This window comes from Electrophorus electricus, chromosome 1 (assembly GCF_041902795.1).
Source record: "Electrophorus electricus isolate QZ-2024a chromosome 1, ASM4190279v1, whole genome shotgun sequence".
NCBI lineage: Eukaryota > Metazoa > Chordata > Actinopteri > Gymnotiformes > Gymnotidae > Electrophorus > Electrophorus electricus.
The window spans coordinates 26,579,374-26,604,563 of record NC_137497.1 but is presented as its reverse complement, the minus strand read 5'-3'; the positions used below and the strand labels follow the sequence as shown (position 1 = coordinate 26,604,563).

Below are 25,190 nucleotides of genomic sequence, written 5' to 3'. Positions count from 1 at the left end.
CAATACCTACACACACACACACACACACACACACACACACACACACACACATTATTATTATTATTATTATTATTATTATTATTATTATAATACTGTGTGTGTGTGTGTATTGATTTTATATAAGATTATCTACATCTCTACATCTTTTATAAACGTACACATCAATTACTTACCTGCAATATATATGTTTGCATGTATGTATGTATGTATGTGTGTGTGTGTTTGTGTTTGTGTGTGTGTGGGTGTGGCTCAGCTCAGTCTGAGCTACTATGCAACAGATCACTGTGATAGCAGAATATACACAACACCAGTACTCAATGGTTAAATGGTTAAGGCAGCTGAAAGAAGAGCACAAGAGCACAACAATCTCCAAGAGCAGGAAAAAATCAGTAGTAAAACAACAGATGTTTAAGAGTAGGAAACGGTCAGTATTAAAACAGCACATGTTCAAGAGTAGGAAATGGTCAGTATTAAAAAAGCACATGTCCAAGAGTAGGAAATGGTCAGTATTAAAAAAGCATATGTCCAAGAGTAGGAAACTGTCAGTATTAAAACAGCAGATGTCCAAGAGCAGGAAATTGTCAGTAATAAAACAGCAGATGTCCAAGAGCAGGAACCAATCAGTATTAAAACAGCAGATGTCGAAGAAGTGGACAGCACCTTGGCCTGACTTGTTCCATGCCTACTGACTAACTAACAGTATTGCATGGCTGACTGGTAGAACAAATTAACCAGCTGGTACTTACCGGCTTCCATCCTGGCTAGGTAAAACAAATCAGGACAGCACTGGTTGTGAAAAACCCCAACAAGGCCCAAACAACAGTCAACTACAGACCAGTAATCTGCCTGTGGAGATCATAGAAGCTCCCAAGAATCACTATTCAACAAGCTGAAAGAGTCTTTTTGCAAATACAAGAGCACTGTTCAGAATGGGATTGGTAACAACACCAGAGGCTCAAAGCACCTTCTGCCAGACAGAGCTGTCCAGCATGATTCCAAAACAGGACAGACCAGTCTAATCATGACCTGGCTCAACTATAATAAAGTAGGGGTGCCCCAACTAAGTATTTCCAAAGGTAAGACTTGACAAATCATGGTGGGTTTTTTTGCTTGTTTGTTTAGTCTTTTTTCTTTGCTCATTCTCATTATGAAAATGGCTTGATTTTTCAATACCAGACAGAGAAGCTGAAATGCCCAGTTAAACATTATGCTGTGTTCTTGACTTTATTGATAAGAATTTCTTTTATAAAAGTAAGTGAACCATCATTTCTCATTATGTGAAAAGTCTTATTTATGGTGGAGTTTCCATGTTCTCTCTGTGTCTGGGTGGGTTTCCTCCAGCGTCTCTGGTTTCCTCCCATAGTCCAAGGTTAGGTTGATTGGATATTCTAAATTGTCCTGTATGAATGCTACCTGTGTGTAACTGTTTGCATGTATGTCCAGTGATGGTTGGTGCTCTGCCCTAGTCTTAACCTCTTCCCCTTCCTCTGCACCTAGTGCAGTTCCCCAGGGGCTGCGGTTTCGATGGAGATTACGTTGTGCACAAATTGGCTGTCACTTGTCATCTGTGTGTGAGTGTTTGCAAAAGCTGATATCTGTCTGTAAAGCATCCTTGTGTCTGAGAATGGTGCTATATAATTGTAAATAGTAATAGTAATAGTAATAATAATGAAGCAAATCCAGAATACACAGTATAAATGGAGACAAAACAAAACCAAGAGAAACAAAACTGAACTCAGTCTAAAACAAGGCAAAACACTGTGATGAATAAAACAATTAATGAATTACATTACAATACAAAACAAGATGTGTTTTCCTTCTGGCTCCCTCAATGTCTTCTGACTCCTAAAGACTTTCATGAAAGAAAATATACATAGTAAAATGGGAGTACCAGCAGGTATGGCACTCTTACAGTTATATGATGACACATCTGGGTCTAATGGATTTGTTTATGGAATTGATGAGTTTCTTTTGCTGTTTTTTTTTGGGTTTTTTTAGTGTGAAATAAAATTGAAATAAAATGAGGAATAAATTAAACTAATTTAGCCGATCAAGACGAGTAATTGTGGGAACCCAGTCGTATGTGCCAATCTCAAGGATCCTATGATTTGCTGAGCAAGGATGAACCCTTTCCCATTCTAAAATTTTTTTTTTCTCTTTCTCTTGATTTTCTATATATACAGTGCATATTCAACCTCAATAAATATAAAATCTTTATACATAAAAGGCATTGAGTGCATTCCATAGTATATTCTCCACATTTATTGCAAATGGTATGTTCACTCACACAAGTTATGGTTTAAAATATCACATTTTAATTTTTTTCTTTTGGTAAATGAAAAAGCAAAACTTACAATAAGCTGTATTTGGTCTATTTATGTATTGGACATTGGACCTAAATCAAAGCTGCATATAATAATCTCATAAAATAAGTGGGAATTGTCACGAGCAGTCACCCTCCTGGCGTCCCTGTCTGTTCTTGTGTCTTGTCTGGGTCCTCTCCCTGCTCCGCCTCTTGCCCGTTCTGCTTGCCGGTGTCTCGTCCTAGTCCTGTTTTTGCCTTAGGTGTTCTGGTCTTTGCACGCCCCGGTGTTGCGTGCTTTAGTGGGGGGGTTCTGTCATGAACGGTCACCCTGCTAGCGTCCCTGTTTCTGTGGTTTCCCTGTTGTGAGTTTTCCTTTACTTCCTAGTTGTTCCGTTCCTTGGTTTCATTTTCTCCACCCTCTCGTCTGTTTTCCACACCCATTATTACTTTCACCCCTGTCTGGTTTTGAGTTAATGCGTTCATACATTTAAACCCTGTCTGGTTCCCCGTGTCTCTGCTGTTTATTGAATGTCTGAATATCTGAAAGTCTGTATCTGAATGTATGTATGTACGTCTTTATTTTTTCTAACCTGTATGTTAATTCTTGCCTTCGTTTACTCAAGTCTCCGTTTGTTTCGTTCTAGCCACTGTTTGCGTTTAGTTGTTCGTGTACCCTAGCTCTTGGTCTTGTCATGTATCCTCGTACTCTTCGTGTTGGTAAATTGACCCTGGACTACCCTAACGACCATGACTTTGGATTTGCCCCTAATAAATCTCGCTCTTCTCCGCACATGCATCCATCTCATTACCGCTCATCGTTATAGAATGAACAGCCAGTCACTGCTTCAACTGTAGAGGACACTGCCCAGCCAGTCCCTGCCTCCGGCATAGAGGACGCTGCCCAGCCTGATCCAGTCCATGTTCCCAGTATGAGAGATGCCACCGCCCTTCCTGATCCAGTCCCCACTTCCGGCGTGGAAGACACCGCACGTTCTGTTCCAGCTTCTGATGTAGTGGATGCCACCTGTCCTGTTACCAGGTCTGTTCCTTTGGCTAAGCATCTAGACCTGTCAGACCTGCCCTTGAACACTGCAGCCATGGCTCCGGACCTCCCTGCAGTGCCACTGACCGTCGAAGCCGAGCTTGCGGACCTCCCGGGCCCGCCGTGGACTGATGTAGCAGCTCCTCTGGTCCTTCCTTGCCCGCTGCTTGCAAAAGCTACCGTTTGGGACCTGCCAACTGCGGCTGTTGCACTGCTGGACCCCCAGCCATACTCTGTTCCTGGAGTAGAGGATGCTGCTCGGCCAGTCCTTGTTTATGGTACAGAGATCGTTGCCCTGCCAGTTCCTGTTCCAGGAGTGGATGAAACCACTCTGCATGTCCTTGCACCTCATGCCAGGCCTGCCCCTGTGGTTGCTCTCCCTTCTGCCACTCCTCGCAGTCAGCCGCAACCCTAAAGGCCTCCCTGTTAACCACTCAGACCCATGTAGCTCCTATGTCTACACCTTGTGCAATTCCTGTAACTCCTCTGCCCCTTGAGGCTACTGCACTAGCTCCCATTACTGCCCCCATGTCTGCTTCTGTTTGCTCAGTTCCTGTTTTGCCAACTCCTGTTCCTGGTTTTGTCCATGCTCTTGTCCATACATCCATGCCTGTTTATGTTACCTTGTTGAAACTTGTTACCCTGGCTTGTGGCATTAGTGTTCCCTTGCCTGTCCCAGTACCTGTACCCATGCCTGTTTTTTATTTTGTGCCTGTCTCAATTGCGTTGAAAATGCTTTCCTTGGTCTCTGCTTCTGTTTCTGTCCCTGTTCCCACAGCTACACCTGATACTAATGTGTGTCCTACCTTCTCCTCTCTCCTCTCTTTGTGCCTGCCTCCTGTTCCAGCTATGTTGCTGGTCCTACTCCCTTACCCTGTCCTGCTTCTGTCCCTCGATCTGACCCTACTCCGGTGCCTGTCCATGGTTTAACCCCAAGTCCCATACACATGCCTGGTCTTGTCACATTCCCTGACCACAATCCTGCCCTGTGTCAGATGCCTGTCTGTAGTCCTGCCCCTGGACCTGTCCCTAATTCCTTGTTTACTCCATGTGTCCCCTCATCCGTTTCTGCTCTTCAACCAGGTTCTGTTTCTATGCCCGCATGTGTCCCTCAGGCTTCTATGTCTAGATCCGCTTCCTCAACGTCCTCTGGTTCTGTTTCTTGTCCTGTCTTGTCATCCCTAGCTCCTCCTTTTGGTCCTGTCTCTGTCTCTGCTTCATGTAATACTTTTGTTCCTGCTCTCTGTCCTGCCTGAACTCCTACCTCTGTTCTTATTCCTGGTATTGTGCTGGTTTTTGTTCTTGTCCCTATTTCCATTTTGTTTTCAGTTCCTGTGTCTGTTCCCACTTCTGCTCATGTTCTGGTTCTTGCTGTTCTGTCAGCTCCTGTTCCCCCAGTTTCTGTATCCGTTCCCTTGTCTGCTCCTGTTGAGTCTGCAGTTTCTGTCTGTTCTTGTGTCTTGTCTGGGTCCTCTCCCTGCTCCGCCTCTTGCCCGTCCTGCTTGCCGGTGTCTCGTCCTAGTCCTGTTTTTGCCTTAGGTGTTCTGGTCTTTGCACGCCCCGGTGTTGCGTGCTTTAGTCGGGGGGTTCTGTCATGAACGGTCACCCTCCTGGCATCCCTGCTTCAGTGGTTTCCCTGTTGTGAGTTTTCCTTTACTTCCTAGTTGTTCCGTTCCTTGGTTTCATTTTCTCCGCCCTCACGTCTGTTTTCCACACCCATTTTTACTTTCACCTGTGTCTGGTTTTGAGTTAATTCGTTCATACATTTTAAACCCTGTCTGGTTCCCTGCATCTCTGCTGTTCATTGAATGTCTGAATATCTGAAAGTCTGTATCTGAATGTATGTAAGTATTTTATTTGTTTTTTTACCTGTATGTTAATTCTTGCCTTCATTTACTCAAGCCTCCATGTGTTTCATTCTAGCCACTGTTTGTGTTTAGTTGTTCGTGTACCCTAGCTCTTGGTCTTGACATGTATCCTCGTACTCTTCGTGTTGGTAAATTGACCCTGGACTACCCTAATGACCTTGGACTTTGGATTTGACCCTAATAAAGCTCGCTTTTCTCTGCACGTGTCCACCTCCTTACTGCTCACCGTTACAAGAATCTTTTTTTTTTTTATGTGAAATTTGCTCACCAAATTTAGTGCAAATTTAGTATCCTAGCTCCTTCTTAGTCATTGCACATGGGAATGAACACTTACAATATAAAAAAATATAAAAGCTTTATTATCAGTTGTAAGATGTCAGTAAGATGTAAATATCCATGTGAAATCTATTTTATCCCCCTAGCTGTAGGTGTAATAAAATATGCCCAAAGGTGGCAACATGGAGAGCATGTACAGTATATATTTGCTGTAATTCTGGCTTTCCTCCAAAGACCCTGCCAATGCAAAAATGTTGCTGCACTGAGCCACCAAGGTTTACTCGGTTCTTAAGAGAGGAGTTCATTTGATTGGAATTTTCTGCATCACAGCTAACCGCACTGATTGATAATGCATTCATCCTAACCCAACTGCTGTTTACAGTTTACAGCTGTTTACAGCTTCTTGTGGCCAGGTTACTGTCTGCACCAATGGTCACAAAAATATCTGTAGGAGTATATCTGCCACAAATGCATAATAATGTGATTGTGCAACTGATTTTTTCTTTTGTTATTATTTGTTTTATTCAGTAATAGTATAAGTTTGCCTATAAACATTTCAACAACAAATGTTCAATTACGTTTATTTTATTGTAATATATTGTAAGATAAAAGGTAATTAGTTCTGTGCAGTCAGGGATGGCTATAAGTGGCTATACCATCTGAAACTTGTTCTCTCTGTGTGTGTGTGTGTGTGTGTGTGTGTGTGTGTGTGTGTGTGTGTGTGTGTGTGTGTGTGTGTGTGTGTGTGTACATAATAAAGAGTAACTGGACACAATATTGTACAAGCCATTTAATTACTGAACTGTGATTGAATTATGAAGTTTCTAATCGAGTAATCTTCCATAATGTCACAAACTAAATTGACCTGCTTGATTCTGGTCATGTAGTCAGATGACATGAATAGAAGAATCATGTTGTTATTAATGCCGATGCCTTGCGTCCTGTGCCCTGTGTCCTGCGTCCTTTCCTTCGTCCTGTGACTTCTGTCCTATGCCCTGCATCCTGTGCCCTGCCTCACCCCTTGCAACTACCCATGCTTTACGGTACAAAAGTGCAAACAAACAAATTGAGGACACAGCACTACTATTCTGTAATCAGAGGAAAGGACATAGTGGCACACTGCGAATTTCCTAAATTACCATGCGTAACAAAGAGGATAGTGTACGGTCTTCTAACTCTAATGCAAGTGACTGACAGTGCCACCTTGAGAATTTACTTTCTTTGCCCCCTTTAAGTATAAGAGGAAAAGGAGCTCTAACTGCTAGTGTAAGGGATATGCACATATTCAGCCAAGCACTACAGTACTAGTAAACATTGAAATTAATCATCTGCACAAAAAATTCAGTGGTCAGGTGAATGTTTGTTTACATTTTTACTTTAGTGTAACTGAGGAAATCTGTGCTAGATTCTGAGCCAATTTATGTAAATTTACGTAAAAGCCTGATGATCTTCATCCTAATTGAGTGTAACTTTAACTGGTAGTATAGAAAGATGTGTCCACAAGCAAAAGCAGTTGGTGATTCTGAATTTAGCAAGGACTGAATGTCATGAGATTGTCATGAGAATGTCATGAGAGAGCTTCTCTAGGCTCACAGTTAAAAGTGAATCAATCAAAGATGTGCTATATGTTATCATTAGATTATTATACTTGGCTACACAGATAACTTTCCAAGTTACTAAATATTAATAAATATGTTTATTCATGATTTATTAATTATTTATACATGTATTAAGTTATTTATTAAAATCAACAGATATTGTTAATATTTAATTTTTTATTAATAATTAATAATCATTTCCCCAGATACTATTGGACTATGTGTATTATAAAAAAATGTTCATATAATTTTTTACATTTTGAATAAACAGACCTCTGTTTTCCAAAGCATGCAAAATAGAGAGTCCTGGTTTCAGGCCAGGGTTATGCCTGAGCCAGGCTTTACAGGTCATGGTTATGCCTGAGCCAGGCTTTACAGGTCAGGGTTATGCCTGAGCCAGGCTTTGCAGGTCAGGGTTATGCAAGAGCATTACTGCCATTGTCCTTTGTGCAAGCAGGTGCTGCTGACTCTGTTTCTCTTTCCTTAAAGGCCTCATGAAATAATTTTGGAAAATGAGTCATTGTAGTCTAGACAAAGATTTTTAGCACTCTCTTCCGCTTAGCCCCAAATTCGAAAACAGTAAAAAGTCTACTTCACTCATTTTCAGCTTCCATGAAGATCATCTGATATATGAGATATATGAGGCATCTGATATCTATGGCAATTTTGCAAAATGGATATTTATTGTAGCAAGCAGACATGGGTTTCTAAGTTGGTCTTTATCACTAGCAATCTGACAACTAGCGAATGAATGAATGAATGGGAAAAATGGCTGATGTGGCAATACCGAACCACTAATATATGGCAGAGTCACTTTTTCCCACTTAGATTAGTTTAAGATTAATCTTTAGATGAATGCTGAAAAGTGATAGCTTTCTTACTATCTTAGGCTGTACAGTGCCCACGTGTCCTCTAAAGTAGCACTCTAAAACAATATTTACATAATTCTTTCTGGCTACTAAATGTCCTTGTTTGAAATTAAAAGTATAAAGCATTTCATGGACATGTATGCATGGCAAACACTAAAACTATGCAGTTAAATCAGCATGAAAAATAAGCCTTGTGTTGTTTTTCCATATAGACAAAATCAGTATTAGTTGAACAATATTTATAATATAACAAGTTATAATGTCAAATATAATGAATTATCTATTGGACAACTGTGGTGTTGAAGATGAGTCCTAAGTATAGGACTGCTGCAAATGTATAATCTCTTAATTGTCCCTTCGTCCAGCAGGCAGCATTGCAACACTACTGCCTGACCATTGCCAAAGTGGAGCAGCAACCCTCTCATGGGATGCTGGAGAAAAGAAAGGGAAGGGGAAAAATATGGTGCTTTCATGTTAACACTTTTGTTGGGGTTATCAGTATTAGAAAACCAGTGCTAAAGACTCCTTGACAAGACTGATGATTAAGTTGCCAAGAGTAATTAAAGGAAAGAGGTATTTTTCTAAGGTACAATTTTTCAGTCTATTCAAACTCTTACGTAGCGGATCCAGCCTTGCATATCGAACCCCTACTGTAGACTGGTTGCCCATTTTACTGTTCTTATACACATTTTACTCCCTCCCCCCAAAAAAGGCTTTATTTCCTTCATTGGATGAACACCTGCCTGTTGTCTGCACCCCACCCCCTGCTTCCCTCACCCGGAGTTTCTGTCTGGCTAATCTCTAATCCAGTTACATTCAAAATCTGACATGTTTTGCATATCATTCCCAACACCGCAGCAGGGTGCAAACTGCCCCAACCTACCCTGTCTCCTCTTACTTTGGATGTTTCTGTGCATCCAGGCATTTCTGTTACTGTGTGCAACGAAAAGAGCAGCTGTCCTGTTATCCTGTTTGACCATTGTTGTCTTTTTTCTTTGCACGTACAGGCTGCAGCATAATCAGAAAATCTGTCCCTCTGTAATGACATTAACAGTTGTGCCAGCAGTAGTTGAGTCATACTGAATGATACATTTAAACCACTTTTTGGCAAGGATCCTTGATGGCATTTGGGAGTTGTTCACGTGGGGATTCTTTTGGTACAGTACTTGCTTCCTGGAGTAAGCTAGAAAATTACCTTTTGTGAACAGCAATAAAATGAATAGATGAGAAGTTATTATTCTTTAATGGTAGGTCATAGCAGTGACCATGAAAAGCACAGTGTAACAAGGAGGCTGAGCAGAATGCGGGTACGAGCCACACAAAACTGAAACATTCGCTTATTTATACATACAACAAGGAATATGTAGCATGCAGGCTATTGGGGTTAAACACCAACAACAGTAACACGTAAACGATAGACTTTTATACACGCAGACTAAAGACACACAACGAGGAGCAGGTGTGAAACACAGGGAGGGCGTGGCCATACTGACGAACATATACACACACACACACACACACACACACACACACACGGGAGACGTTTGGGAGGATATTTTATGCTTTTCAGGGTATGTTTGACTAATTACAGTAAATAGTTGGGTTTGTTTGTGCTGAGTGTGTGTGTGTGTGTGTGTCTGTGTGTGTGTATACGTGTGTGAGGGTGCATGCATGTGCATGTGATTTTCAAGGAAGATTTTAATATTTGCATTTATGTGACTCAAAACCATTTTATTGGAGACATACATTATTAATACTGTGTGACATGATGCGTAAGCTACTGTCTGGCCCAGTCTTTATGAAACAATAGTCTGGGATTTGTATTGATCACATTAGTCTGAAGATCACATTAGTCTCAAGCAATGTGTTTATACCCTTACCGGTGGGTGGTGTATGATGTCAAAATCTTGTTGCTGTGACCCACCTAAAAACTAACCTTTCATCTCCATTGCAGCAAGAAGCGCAAGAAAGCTGATTGGAAATTTGATGGGATGAATTGTTCCTTTCCTCTGCTTTTCTTCTCTTTTCATTTCACTGTGAACCTGTTTTCCTTATTTAGGCTTCTCTGCCCTTTTTCTCTATTCTCTTCTTTCTGTTTCTTGGCATAACTGAAGACTAAAGAGTAGGTTCCACACTTTCTTCCTCTGTACAAATTGAATAAAGTCTCACAACTCAAAATTAATAGGAATTTTCAAGCATTTAAGGTTAGTGCTAGTGGGCGGGTTTAACTGTTGTGGTGTTTTTTTCAACTGGTTCATTTGAAACCTGTTAAATCGCCCATGCTCATTAAAATTCCTGCTAATTCTTTGTGAGATCGTCTTAATAAGCCAAAACGTTATTTGCAGTCATATATATTTAGTGTATGACACATTCAAAAGTATCATAAATTACTGGGAAGAAAATGCAGTAACCCAGCCTTTCTCACAGACTGGGTGGCTGAAGCAACTACAAAAACACTCCAGAAACTTCTGATCATTTCAAAAATAAAAGTATAGGAAGGAAGCCAGGAAGCTAATTTTTAATATTTCAGGCAGGCCCTCTGTCTCTTCTCCCTCTCATTTGTCCATCTAACCTGGTAAGGATTTAATGGCCGTCCTGTTTTTATGTCGTGTGTCCTTTCAGGCCCACGCTGTTCACCGCTGGCTAATCGAACAGGACAATAGTGTCAACTCTGAGCCGCCGGATGGCCAGGGAGTGTGGCACTTTGATGAAACAGTAAATATCTGCAACACGTATATTTTTTTTCCTTCTTCTTTATGTATTTCTCTCTCTCTCTCTCTCTCTCTCTCTCTCTCTCTCTCTCTCTCTCTATTTATATATATATATATATATATCTATCTATATTTGTGCCCATTATGTATCTGTCACTAGATACGCTTTTGTCGTTTACTAGAGTTTTGCTGTGGGTTTTTTATATTTCATCTTCACTTTTTCGTTGCTTCACGTACAGTTTCTGTACATAGTTGTAGTTTTTCCGTGTTGCTGTTGTGCTATCAGGCTGGCTTTTTTCCTAACTATGGATGTGGTTGTGGTTTCAAAGCAGATACTTTAATTTCTTGTCATTTTGTCAGTTTCACCTAGTTGTATTTTGTAACAAATTTCTGATTTTGTTGAGATTTCAGTTTTGGTTTTCGTGATATTCTTTTTTACTCCAGGTTTAAAAAAGTGCACTCACACAGCCTAAAAAGAGTCCACAGGCAAAATACTATAATTATCTTTAGCATAAATCAAACTTTCATTGAATACATGCCATAAATAATAAGAACAAAAGTTGTTAGTTATTAGATTAAGGGTTACTGTACACATTCACCTATTTTTCCTGTGGGTTCTTCATGTATCAAATGTGCTAATACATTGCAATGCATTGCTTGCATAATGTTTTGGGTGAGTACATTTGATTCTAAACACCAATGCATGCACTCACATGGATAGTGGTTTTTACACTATCTATATTATTTCATGTTGTGTTTTGTGCCTAGAGAAAGCTGAATCTTTAGTGGTGAGTGAGGTTCAGTTTCTTGTGTTGTGATGTTCTTTACCGGTGTTTCATTGTGTTTGTGATTTTTTTGTTTTGTTTTCATATCATATTTGAGTGTGTGTGTGTGTGTGTGTGTGTGTGTTTTGTCTGTCTTGTGTATTTTGGTGTTGATATTTAGTCTTCATTTTGTATTTGGATTTGTAGTGTTGTGTCTGTCAACAACTGTGGTAAGTGTAGAATTTACCTATGATGATGTGTATACAGTGTGGGATTTTTTAGCTAAAACTGCAGGTCATCTTTTGAACATGAGAGATTATGAGAAGCATACCCGGTTCATGAAGCCACAAATCCTGTCAGAATCTATTACAATGTTACAACAAAAACAAAAGAATTAAACACCACAATTTTTTTTTTCATGACCTAATGCATCTGGCTCCTTCACCTTTTGTTTCCATTGTAAGTGCTAATTGGAGATTGTCATAGGTTTTCTGGCAACTGATTCTCCTATCCAGGCATTTTGGTTGAAACAAACACTATCCTCAGTTAAAGACTGATATGTTAGTATTGTTGTATCTTGGAATTTAGAGTTTACACTTAAATTCTATTGTATATACATTACAAAATTTTAATCTTTTAAAGAGTTTTTGTGTGATGTGTGCACTCATTTTAACTGATAATTGGTGTCAGTCTGCAATAGGTTTATCTGCTCTTAAGGAACACTCTTGAAATGCCTTTAAATACAATAATTAATTTACTGACAAATTGTTTACTAAGCAATTTAAAAAATAAATAAATATATATATATATATATATATATATATATATATATATATATATATATATATATATATATATATATATTACTTAAGTTGCACAAATTTACTCTCAATTTTATTAAACTCTTAGGTAAAATTTTTGCATGACACTACTATAAACGCAAAGTGCAATTATGTAACTAATAACAGCATAATGTGCCAAGTAAAATGTGTAACAGTACATTTATATGAGGGAATTATTCTATACATATTGATTCTTTGTTTATACTATATAGGTACAAAATATTGATTTATTATGAGACACCTTTACTCAATATGTAGTAATAGTCAATAGTTCAGTGTTTAATGGTAATGTTGTAAATGTGGTGGTATAATCTAATCTTTTGGCATATTTAGCTGAAATGTAACGGAAAGAAACTGTTACTTGGATTCAATTCCCAGTGGATTCACTTGCCAGCATGATCAGCAATCTGCAAGAGTACAGTTGGTCATACCATTTGCAGGTAGGTAGAATAGCTGGGTTCCTCTTTCTTTCTAACATTACAGCAATGCGTAAACCAATGTGAACAACTTCTAGTCAGTGATGTGGCACTCAATTTCTTAGCAAAGCTAGTGATAAAAAATAAAAAAGCATTGGGACTGGACATAAACTTGTTCCTCTTGTTTTATTAGAGTAGATAATTTAGTAACATGATAAAATGTCATGGGTTGGTTGTTTGTTTAAGGCATAAGGGATCAGGTATCAAATGTTTCTTCCAGTTTCTAGAAATCCAGACATATGTAGTATACATAGGTCCAAAGAATCAATAAGATTAATCTGTGATTATTGTAGGATTAAAAATGACCTACCTGAGACCCACCAAACAATGTATTCACTCCATATAGTACATCTTATTAAGCATTTCACAGGCTGTGTTTACATCTTAGTGTGTATAGTAATAATAATTACTGAAACATCTAGAAAATACAGAGGAAACAAGGATGTTTGTGTATTTCATTTCTTGACAAGGTATTTTTCTAAGGACTTGTATCCCAGATGTTCGGCCCTGGATATGATCATAAACCATGAAGCTTACACTTTAAGTAAAGTTAATTTGATAATCACATCAAACCTCACACAGAATACATTGCAATAAATCACAAATCTAAACTTGTTAAACACTTTATATTGACTTGCCAAAGACAATTAGATAAACAAGCATTTTTTGTATGGAATTAAATTTTGCATTTTGGTCAGTAGTGGAATCATTACTACAAGTTTAATGGCCCTGATTTTAAAACCTAAAGGAATATGAAAATAATGGATTTTTAAGGGAGGATATAGGGAGGCGAGGAAGCTATAGGTTAGATGTGTGGAATCAGTATGAATTGCAGTTATGTGCATGGAGTGAGCAGTTGGGTTTTTATATCTTAACACTATAAGAAAATTAGCAAAATAAAAGAATAATGAATGAGAATAAAAACTATACCCAGTTTGATTCTAGAAGTGCCAGTGTGTATCATATTCAATGAGTTTCTATAGTAGGAAGCATGAAAGAGATAAAGCAGTTATATAGATGAGCTCCATCAATATGAAATGTAACTTGTTTTTGGCCTATACCTGTAACTGGTTTTAACTATAAACTTCAAAATATATTGGTTCTTATAGGCAAATGAAGAAGTGAAAGAAAGAAGGGTCAGACAAATACCAGCAGGTTAAGTGCATGTTTATGCATGGGGTTAGCAGATAAATCTTTATATCTTACAAACTTTAAATAGAAATAAAAGAACAGCAAGCCAACTGAATAATGAAAAATCCATGGCTCAAAGAAGAAAAAATCAGCCAAAACCAAAAAAGGTTGTTTTACGCATGATAGAGATATGACTTAATATTTTTGTTTTAAATTAAAATGGATTTAATGTAACTGTGGTGCCTCTAAAGGTTAAACCATTAAACTTAGTTAACACTAAGACTAAAAAATAATCTAACAAATGTGCAAGTAATAGAAGTCTTTGGACATTCCATCTGTTCTAAATACACTGTGACTGTATCTAGTTTTTAAGAAATTCCCCTCAGATTTCACGGAGTGGGGGAGGACACAGGATGCCTTTCTAGATAAGAAAAGATAAAATCTCTGTATATCTTAATGATGTAATGTTATAAGGTTACCATGTAGGATATCCTGAATCGTAATTTGGTCTCTTTCACTTCAGCTTAAAGTTTGAAGATGGAATTGTACCAGAACGGCGGAGGTTATCCACATGATATGGTACTTCCACTTTGAACAAAAAAAAATGTATGCTATTTTACAAAATCTTTTATTTTAAAAAATATACGTACATGAAGTATATGAAGATTTAAGCATGTATCAATAGAAATTATTTTAGTTTAACAGCAGTTTAGATCCAGTACAAAACATAAGAAGAAAACCTCTGACACCAAGCATATTTTGATTAACTACATGAGGTAAGTAAAACATGTAAATTATTTATTGTGTAAAATGCTTTGTCATTAGGATATATTTTTGCAATTAATTTTTCTAAGTAAATTTTGAGGTACCTTTGAAGTAAAATCTCAAAATATGTCATACAACTGTCTAAAGATTAGTTAAGAAATTTCACATTATATGAATTGGGAACTATGACTGAAACATATATTCTCATTGTGAAGTTTGGTAAGTTAGCACCAACAATTTAAAATTCTTTCTGATCTTAACTGGCAGCCAGTAAATGGAGACTAGCACTGGAATAAGATGCTCTGTGTCTAGTCCTGATTGGAATACAAGCTTCTTGTATTTGGAGATAAACCATAGCTCCTTGACTGAGGCAAGTAAATCACACTGCAGCAGTCCACATATAATAAGACAAAATCACGATTTAATTACAATAATTTAATTACAATATATACAGTAAAAATACATCAAATATCTCTTCGGACATTTAATCAAAAACATGTTCTGCGTAATTATAATTTAATTTGAAGATATTGTCCATATCATATTTTTATAAATAATAATGAACCCTTGAGGGAAACAAAATAAATGTATGTGGAAACATAACTATCACACCTGTTGGACATACCCTTTTAAGTCGATTAGTGTTAATATTGAATGTGGCTAAAACAGCCTCCACTCTTCTGGGAAGGATTTCCACAAGGTTTTGGAGTGTTTCTATGGGACTTTCAGTCATTCAGTCAAAAGAACATCTGTGGGGTCAGGCACTGATGTTGGATGAGAATAAATGTCTCACAATGATGTTCCAATTTATACGGAAGGTGTTCCTGGGGTTGAGGTCAGGGTTGTGTTCAAGCCACTGTAGCAGTCAGCAGGGTTATTTAGACAGAAAATCTGTAGGAATTTGCTTAACTCCTGATTCATTCTCTCACACTGGCCATTGGATTGTAAATGATAGCTAGAGGCCAAACTCACTCCAACATCACTTAAGGCAGGCCATACTTGAGATGTGAATTGTGGGCCTCCATCAGAGAAAATATCCCCTGGGATGCCAAAATCTCAGAATACATAATAAAATAGAGGGTTGGCCATTTGAAAAAGAGTGGGAAGACTAGGGAAATGTATGAATCTTGCACCACATGAAAAACAATCTGATACTGTGTAAACAGTGACGTGTGCAAGGGAGGTAGGGAGGTCAGTAAGAAAATCCACCACTATATGCATCAGGGTCATTTGGCTACCAGGAGAGGCATGAGTTTGCCAGCAGGAAGAGTCTTGGAGGTCTTACATTGTGAACATATGGAACAAGATGAAACACATGTGTATATTATTAGAGAGTAATTCCCACCTATAATAGTATGAGAGGAGTTGATGAGTGGGTGTCTCACCTGGTGGCCCGTAGTAAGGGACAAGTGTGCCCAGGTCATTAGTCAGTCCTGGCAGGATGCTGGTATTAAAAACTTACCCTCCTGGCAGTCAGCTGTTGTCTCCGCTTCAGTTAGCAACCACTCTCCTCATCAATGTCCCACCTAATAGATGCTACCTAATCCTGGGCAGGGAGAATAGTCTTGATTACTAGGGTTCTCCTCCTCCTCCTGGAAAATACATGACAGGACATCTACCTTTGTGTTACGGATCCTATTCGGTAAGTAATATTAAAGGTAAAATGTGAGAAAAAAAGAGACAAACGTGCCTGACAGGGATTAAGGCATTTCACATATTCATGCATTATTCGAGGTTTTTATGATTGATCTGTGATTACCTAAAAAGTGTGGTTAGCCCCCTCCAGCCAGTGTCTCCATTCCTCCAGGCCAGTTTTTCCGCCAAGAGTTCTCGCTCCTCTAATTACATTGTGAAGAGAACTTGAAGAGAACAAAGGCAATAGGATATATGTTTGAATTCTTCATTCATTGTGACACCACCACCTCAATGCCAACATCCACCTTGACTGCAAAGGGGACTGAGAGATCAGGGGGTTTGAGAATAGGTGCAGTGGTAAAGGTATTTTCAGCTTCAGGGGTGCAGGGGAGTTTAGTTGTAGCCCTCATTAGAAGGGCTTTTAAGGGAGCAGCAATACTGCTAAAGTTCCTAAAGAAACAACTATAGAAATTGGCGAAATAAATAAAACTTTGAAGTTTCTTGATGGAAATGGGGACTGGCTTTTTAAAGTAAAGCCTGTTTTTCAGCAGCCATAGTAACACCACTTTGACTAATCACATACCCAACAAAACAGGTGGGCTGGATGTGGAACTTACACTTTTCTCCTTTTAAAAATAGTTAATGGTCTACGAGTTGATTGAGCACAGATCGGACATGCTGTACATAAAATTTAAGGTCAGTGGAATTAATAAGAATATCATCACTATAGGCAATAACAAAATGCCAAGTAAACTCATGGAGAACATCATTGATAAATTTCTGGAACACAGATACAGGAGCACGAAGTACTAATATTGCCCTGTAGTGATGACAAAGGCTGTTTTCCACTCATCACTTTCCTTTATGCAGATCAGATTATAGGCACTTAATCTGATCTGCATAAGATATCTAGTTTAGTGACATACTGGTCATCCTTCAATTGTTCTAGAGCTACTGGAATGAGGGCTAAACAATAAGTATATATTTGTGAGCTGGTTTAGGCTACGATAGTTGATACATATACAGAGACTGCCAGCCTTTTTCACAAAAAAAGAAGCTAGAAGCAACAGGGGTAGTTGACATCTGAATAAATCCCTGTTTAAGAGTGTCATCTAAATAGGTCTCCAAAGCTCGCTCCTCCTCCTGTGTGAGTGGGTACATGTGAGCTGTAGGTAGTGGCCTCTTCTTACAGCTCAGTGGCACAGTCATATGGGAGATGAGGAGGAAGTTGAGTGGCCTTGTCCTGCGGTTTGGACAGTCCTGACCACTAGCTGGATTTTTTATAGCTGTAGAGCAGACATAAGGAGACTGGGACATGAAGAGACTGTAGTAAAGAATTTCCTAAAACTTTAAGGAGACCAGCATATGATTTATTGGGGGTCATGCCATTTGAGCTAGGGGCAACCCCAATATGATTGGAAATTCAGAAGATTCTGTTACAAAAAGTGAAATATGTTCTGAGTGAACGGCACTGCTTGTTAGTCTGATTTTGTATGGAGACTTATGGATCCAACTCCAACTGGAGCCCCATCAATAGCAGCCAAATTAAAAAAAATTGTAGAAGGTGTTCCTCAGGGACCTCCAGTTTTTAACCAGGTATGGTTCCACCCTGACTCGAAATATGAGGTTGGAGACGCAAACTGGATCTGGAGGCCTGTATTCATAGAGTAATTGCAAGTACCATGTCGAAGGTGAGGAAGAAACTCACCACAAGCCTTACTTTCATAAGGATGTACAAATACCAATTTGAATTAAGTCCTTGTATGTAGATGTCTGGATATTATTCCATACTGCTGTAGTCCAGTCAAGATCCTCATCTGTTAGCTGAAAGATAAAAAACGCAATTTTTGCATGCTATTGGTAAAATGTATTTATGAGCTGTCATATTAATCTGGCTTACTTTATGGAAAAGATGGGTAGATAAAGACAGGGGTAGCAGGTTGTAGTAGACAGGGTTATGAAGAGAAATCATGCCCATAGCTTGTAGCTGAGAGGAGAGCTTTCTGATACTATTCCCAAGCTCTGCCATCTGTGTTTGCTGTTCAACTTGCTGTTTGGCTAGCATGTCAAACCCCTCAAGTAACTGCTCGTGTTGTCCAAGTGATTGCCCCATGGTGGAGATGGCTTTAATTAAACCAATTAAAGATGGCTTTAATCGTATGCTTTAATCAAAGTCTGCATGGGAGGGAAAGATTGTATAATGACACAGACCTAGCTTGCAGATAAAAGTAGTGACAGTTTTATTGTCAGTAGTGCAATCTGGAATTGTAATCATGAAATGAGCAAGGGTAAAAGCCAGAACACACAGATTACCAAACCAGGGGGGCATCAAAAACAGAGAAAAGGACTGCCCAAGTATAAAAAAACAGTATATCAAAACAGGCAGACAAATCCAAGGCAGAGACAATAAGTGGAACAAAGCAGCATCAGAATAAACAAGCAATAGAAAGTAATGCTCCCTATGCACTAAGGAACAGTGGCAAAACAGTGAATGAAACAAATAGGCAGGTATAAATGAACAGTGGAAATATCAAACAGGTGTAGTCAATAGTCTGGTGCTGAGGAACATGTTAATGTGCAGTGACTGGATGAGAGTTCTACCAGTGTATGTTCAGAATTCTGGGAGTTGTAGTGAAGTTAGCGCTTACTAGGAATAGGGGCAAAGGGCTGCATGCATTCTCTTGGCATCTGCCAAACCCAGTTTTGTCCATAACAAGGTGAGATTCATTATTCCAGACTACAGTGATGGTGTCATTTGCACCACCAATGCTTGGCATTGTGCTTAGCAATCTTAGTATTTTATGCAACAATAAAGTCTTGGAAACTTAGCATGAAGCTCCAGACACAACATTTTTCTGCTAATGTTGCTTTCAGAAGTGGTTTAGAGCTCTGTACTGAGTGAAGTACCAGAGGAGAGGTGATTTTTAGGCACTATGTCTTTCAGCACTTGGTGACTCTTCTCTATGAGTTTGCATGGTCTACCTTTTCATGACATGGTGTTGACCTGGTGACCTGCTAACCTGGTGTTGATCCTAGATGCTTCCTTTTCACAATAATTGTGCTTACAGCTGACTAGGGAAGATCTAGTAGGGCTGCAATTTCACCAACTGACTTGTGGCATCCTATGAACGTATCAGTATCCTTTTGAAATTTGCAGAGCTCTTCAGTATGACCCATTCTACTGACAATGTTTGTCTATGGAGATCGCATGGCTATGTGCTTAATTTTATACACTCGTTATCAATACTGAAATATCTGAAATCAATAATTAGCATGTGGACCATATAGTCCAACTGAACATCAAGGATTGTACACATTCTCATAATGTATATACTAAGAGTTCATATTATTGCAGTTAATGAATTTGACTAATGGATTATAATGATTATGACAAATAAAATTAAAAATGCAATAATACATTTGCACTTCAAGTATTGATGAATTATAATCATAAATGTGTTTGCCAAACCACTGGATGGAGCAAATAGAGTTCAAATAGAATTATGAGGTCCTTCATATGAGAAGAATTATTTAATGTATATTGCTTAGGGTTAAGAATTTCACTGTTCTGGACAATACTGACTCTAATGTTTCTTATGCAATTTTGTTGTCTGAGACAGTAACCTCATAACAACATTTATAAGCCTACTCTGACTTCTGAGGACCTTCCCTCTCTTCTGTATCTTTTGAGTCTGTGCAGGTGGACAATACAAAAGCTATATAGGTGTCCAATGGAACTTCATTGGTTTACAAACAAAAGAATAATCTCTCAGCACTTTCTTTGTACATGGGAGATTTTTGTTTATCTTATCAAACTAATTTTAGTGTTTTTGAAACATCTGATGCATAGAGAACTGAAAAACTACTTGGACATAAGTCAAAGTCACATAGTTTTAAGAAATAAATGCAATAGTCAGTGGCCTTTTAGAGTACCTTTAACTTCTAACTACATTTTGGGGTTCATAGTTGTCAGCAGGATATCAGTGATCTTTAAAAAAATCACTATTAAAAGTAACCATCCTGACCCCTGTTTTTTACACCCTCTCTCTCTGGTGCAGGTGAGTCATCTGGGCATGTTCCTCTGCACAGTGAAAAATGAGAAACAGTCAAGGACAAATGCTATGCCTCACCAAGAATCTCTGTGAAAGCATACTGTCAGCTTCTTGACATGATTTAGCAGTATATGGTAAATATTCAATATGATCCATAATTACAGTGACATAGTATATCAAAAACACACTAAGCATTTTACAGTTGCATATCTGTTAAGCAGGTGTCTTAAAGCATAACAATTACTAATGGAAAATGTATGAGAACTCATTTAACAGCTAACTAAACCTTATTTATTGACAACCTCAAGAAAATGATATTTGTACCCTCTGATCAATCTTGTACATCAGTTAGGACATTTTTGTCCCATTCCTCTACATAAAACTGTTCCAGTTTATGTGTATTTTGGGATGTCTTGCTTGAATGGCCTGCTTCAGATTGCGCCACTGCATTTCAGTGCGATTGAGGTCAGAAATCTGAGTTGGCCATTCTAAAATATGTAATTTATTCTGAGCAACAATTGTTGATTTACTCCCAATTTGGAGCAGTCATGCTGCATATTCCAACTTCTTTTAATTTTTTGATATACCTATCTGGTACCATGTCGCACCTCTTCTGGCCTTTAAAACACAAGGCCATAGGTTCTACAAGGTGCTGAACATGTTGTAACTTTTGCAATTGCTGCACTGTTTTGTTGGCCTTTCCACCTCATCCTAAAGGTGCTTGATAGAGATAAAACTTTGATATTGTGTAGGTTAATGAAGTATGGGATGTCCCTGGAACCATTCAGTGAAAAGTATCATTATCATGCTGGAAGTGTCTATCAGGCTGGAAGGATCAATTGTAGCCATGTAGAAAAGATGTTCAGAAAACCATGGCATTCAGACATTCTGCAGTGGATGTCATTGATCCTAATGCTATCACAAAGCCACATAACGACTACAAACTGTTGACGCAAAACAGGATGACACCAAGTCTTCTGGTCTCTCTGTCAGCATCATTCAAAAGAAAACTGAATTCATCTGGCTAGGCATCTTTCTATTCCTCAATAGTACAGTTTTGATACTCTCCTGCTCACTTAGAGACATACTGTGTTGTTCTTCACTGATATTATCAGCACTTAATGTGGTCTTGGGCCATTGTAGTCCATTTGAGATAAATTCTGAAACAAGACATTCAGAAATGATTTTCCTATTTGAGGCCCACTAGCTGATTTCATACACATGATCACCAAGTCTTCTTTGCTTTTAATACTATTCTAGATAAACCCTGACATCAATTATGTGTGAAAAAACTCAGAATGACAGCCATTGTTTGTGAAGACTTAGATGAGATCCTCTGCCACCAAAGAACTCACCAGGAAGTATTCATTTACTCAGGAAGCAGTTTTCTTTTGTTTCTTCTGAAAGCCATTACTATGGCCAATCATGGCTGCAGTGCAATCTTAGGTTTGAACATTTAAGTATTGTATATCAACGTCAGCTTTCATTATCTGGCCATCAACAGAAGCAGTTCCTGATCATTGTTTCAACAACAAATGACACAAATCAATCTTGGATATATTGATTGTTTTTGTCTTTGTCCATATATCTGAAAGCAGACTGGCTAATGTCTTCTGAAGCAGTCTTTCATTTCATAAACATGTACAATGAAACTTCTAATGAGGTGTTTTGCCATCTACTGCATTTTGCATTTCAGGCCTCTAAAAAATTGCACACCTTGTATAGTGTGTGCTCGTCTGCATGAGCAATATACCATAATATATACAATATATTAAAACATTCTGAATGTATTTCCCATCATAATACTATTTCTTGGTTCGAATTTTGCTTCTCAGTTTTAACCTTACATTACAATGGTGCTGCTAGCTTGCTACCAACTTTCTATTTTAAATACATTCACAGGAACAATGCACAATCTCCCTCAAAATAGCAACTGTAGCCAATAAAGTCTGATTAACTAAGATAATAAGCATCAGATTAAACTGTGTGGTTAAGAATTTTGGACTTGTTAAATGAATTTGTTAATTTTTTATGTATATTTTAGCCTATTTTAGAACTATGCAAAACCAATTGTTTTTGACATTCAACAAACAACAACTATGTTTGAAGGTTGAGAATGGAAAGAAAACCCCTAACACAATATATCACCAGCAGCTTATGAAAAAGAGGAACTCCATGTTGGGTGATTTTTTTGCTAACCATATCCTAACCCTAATCTTAGTTCTGCATGCTGGATTTAAAATGAAGCCAGTGTCTCAGTGTGCCCCTCCCCCCCCAAGATAGGAAATATTTTTAAGGAGCAGGTTTTGCCCTTAGTGATATTCTGGGGCAAATTATACATAAATGGGCCACTTATTGTATTAAAAAACCTAACTGGCTAACATTTTAGCCAACATTTCTCTGTCCTTGCCTGTTGACAGGTCAATAACTCATTCATAAAAACGAACTTTAAAATTTCTGTTTAAAAAGTGTGACATGCAAATGCAGCCTAGACATTACTTTTGCTTTATGGTGGCAAATTGTCAAATATGGACATCCACTTTTGCCCACTGGTCCCAGTTATTTCCTCTGCTGTCACCAACCCCAATTTCAGAGTTCCAGTGCCAGTAAAGCAGCCCGTTGTGAGGCAGAAAAAATCAGAATTGATCGGGGCCATAGCTAGCATAGAGATCAACTAAGATATGTTACAAAGAAGCAAAAGAAGCAAAAACAATTTTGCCAGCCATGGAAGATCAAAGTATTTTTCTGAGAATTTTTTTCTGATCCAGAGTCTACTACCTCATTTATGAAACATGCCATGACTGTGTATGGCTAAGCTCACTTGTCCCTCTTGATGATGAGACTTGAGACAGCAGCAGTTTTCTGAAGTGTATTTGCTCAGATCCAAGAAAATACTCAAAATCTTCAGAATAATGACCCAAAAGCAATTATAGAAATGTTTTGGGCCAAAAAGTATAAAGTCAGCCATTTGACCTTTAACTTGTTGAAAACAAGCATGTTGACCTTTAACTTGCCAAAAACAAGATAAAGGTAAAAAATAAGTTAAAACAAAAAAGAAGTGAGAATGGCTGCCTTGCAGGCCCACCAGAGCATCACCAAGAAGGTGTTTGTAGATGGCAGACTTCAGGCAGGGGATCTGCAACTAAGTACTGAACCGAATTTTTTTTTAAGAATCGTATTATTTTCCAGTTACTCATGCATAAGAGGCTATGTATAAAAAGGGCTTCTATATGTGTCATCCAATGCACATGTAAATATGCTTTAACTTTATTTTAAATACGTCTTATAATCTGTCTGAATTTTAAATCAACCCCCCCCCCCCACACACACACACACGCTCACTATTTCTGTCTCTTTCTCTTTTTCTTTTTTTTAATCTCTCATTCTCTTTCTCTCCCTGTAATTTCAAAACTTATATTGTAAAGAAAAGATTTGTCAGACGTATTATATTCCTTTCATTCAAGGCATCCTAAAAGAGAAGGCACAATCATTTTTCAGATTATTTAAACATGTCAAAAAATTCTATATGATTTACATTGTTAGAGGAAAAGAGAGCATAAGCAAGAGAGTAATAGGCTGGTTTATTTGCATTGTTATTTGCATCAGACCTCACATGGATTACACCATGGTAGTGCTGGTACTGATACTGCACTACCAAGATAGGCCACAGGGGAGTGCTAGGTCATCTACAGCATTTGCCAATTACCTGATGTTATTTTTGATCCTCACTCAATTTAGAATTTTGAAGCCTTTGGGCTATATTTCTGACAGAAGAATGAAGATCTTGGAAAGCCATTATGTGACACTATTACTGGACTCATTCTCAGTCGTATTTCAAAAGAGTTCATCGTCTTATTATCCATGACTATATTCTTACACATTCATTCCCTATATCAATTTAAAGCATAGGAAATGTTTGTAAAATAAATGAAGAACAATAACACATTTGAGATGAAAGTGACTTAATCCATACTTTCCTAAACAATTCAGTGCTTAAATTTATGATTTGTGTTTGAGGTAGTTCCTGACTTCGCACTGGCGTTCTATTCTCAACAGTGGAAATGAATGGAATCACCATGGCGATTTCCATCTTTTCACCACTGGCTTCCTACTGCCTCTCTGTGACCTTCGTGACGGCTTATGAAAATTCCCCTACTGAAACTTCTGCCCTTTGATTCCTTCATGGATACAGTTTTAGCCTTCCCACACTCTCGTGGTGCTGAGCTGCAGTCCTCACCATCTCCCTTCTCCTGTTGTCTAAAACACATTTATTTAGGCACATGCCTTTGGCAGGGATGTGCTTTTCCCAGAGTTGGCCAGGAGAGAGAAAGCAAGGGGGCCTTTTCATCCGGGGAGTGACGGATCTTTTATTAAAAGAGGCTGGGCCCCCTTGTGCGTGCATACACACCCACACACACATACACACTTGCACACCCACACATACTCACGTCCACCCTCCCTATGCGCGTCTGGTCCATTGTCCCCCAGCTTCGTACAGCTGAAACGTTCCCCCCGACTCCCCCAGCACCCCCCTGCTGGGAGCTTTGTCACTGTAAGTCCCAGTGCAGACTGAAACCATACAGAACCCTGAAAATGCACACACACGCACACGCACACACGAAACACTTTCTCTTTTTCCCACAGGCTCCTTTTTCCATGGCAATCAGAGTATCTACTTTGCTTGTCAAAATGCATAGAGTGGGAGTGTGGCGATCTGCGAGACATTAAGGAACAGGCAACAGAAGCACACTGAAAAAAAAGAAGTAGGGGAACGAGAAGGGACGAACTCTCATTATCATGATTTTGGTGAAAAATGTGTCTGTGGTGATACAGACAGCATTCCACTAAAGATAAAC

General features: G+C 38.5%; 1 protein-coding gene and 1 long non-coding RNA gene across 5 annotated transcripts in view; one reads left to right on the top strand and one right to left on the bottom strand.

Annotated features, from left to right (window-relative positions):
• The window catches only part of ank1a (ankyrin 1, erythrocytic a), a 121,095-nt gene that overhangs the window by 53,418 nt on the left and 42,487 nt on the right, over positions 1-25,190 (top strand). Inside the window, exon 2 of the mRNA XM_027016862.3 lies at positions 10,581-10,673. Coding sequence (XP_026872663.2) covers positions 10,581-10,673 — 93 coding nt within the window. The remainder of the gene's footprint in view (positions 1-10,580; positions 10,674-25,190) is intronic.
• LOC145657629 (uncharacterized) lies at positions 15,108-25,060 on the bottom strand. 4 transcript variants are annotated; one of them, XR_014123505.1, is made up of 4 exons: positions 24,783-25,060; positions 17,991-18,106; positions 16,407-16,506; positions 15,108-16,193 (listed from the first exon to the last, which is right to left on the bottom strand). It is a non-coding gene; the product is annotated as an uncharacterized LOC145657629 (long non-coding RNA). The 4 variants fall into 4 exon arrangements; XR_014123508.1 differs by lacking the exon at positions 24,783-25,060 and having other exon boundaries at positions 15,108-15,927; positions 16,033-16,193; positions 17,991-22,590; XR_014123506.1 differs by lacking the exon at positions 24,783-25,060 and having other exon boundaries at positions 15,108-16,239; positions 17,991-22,590.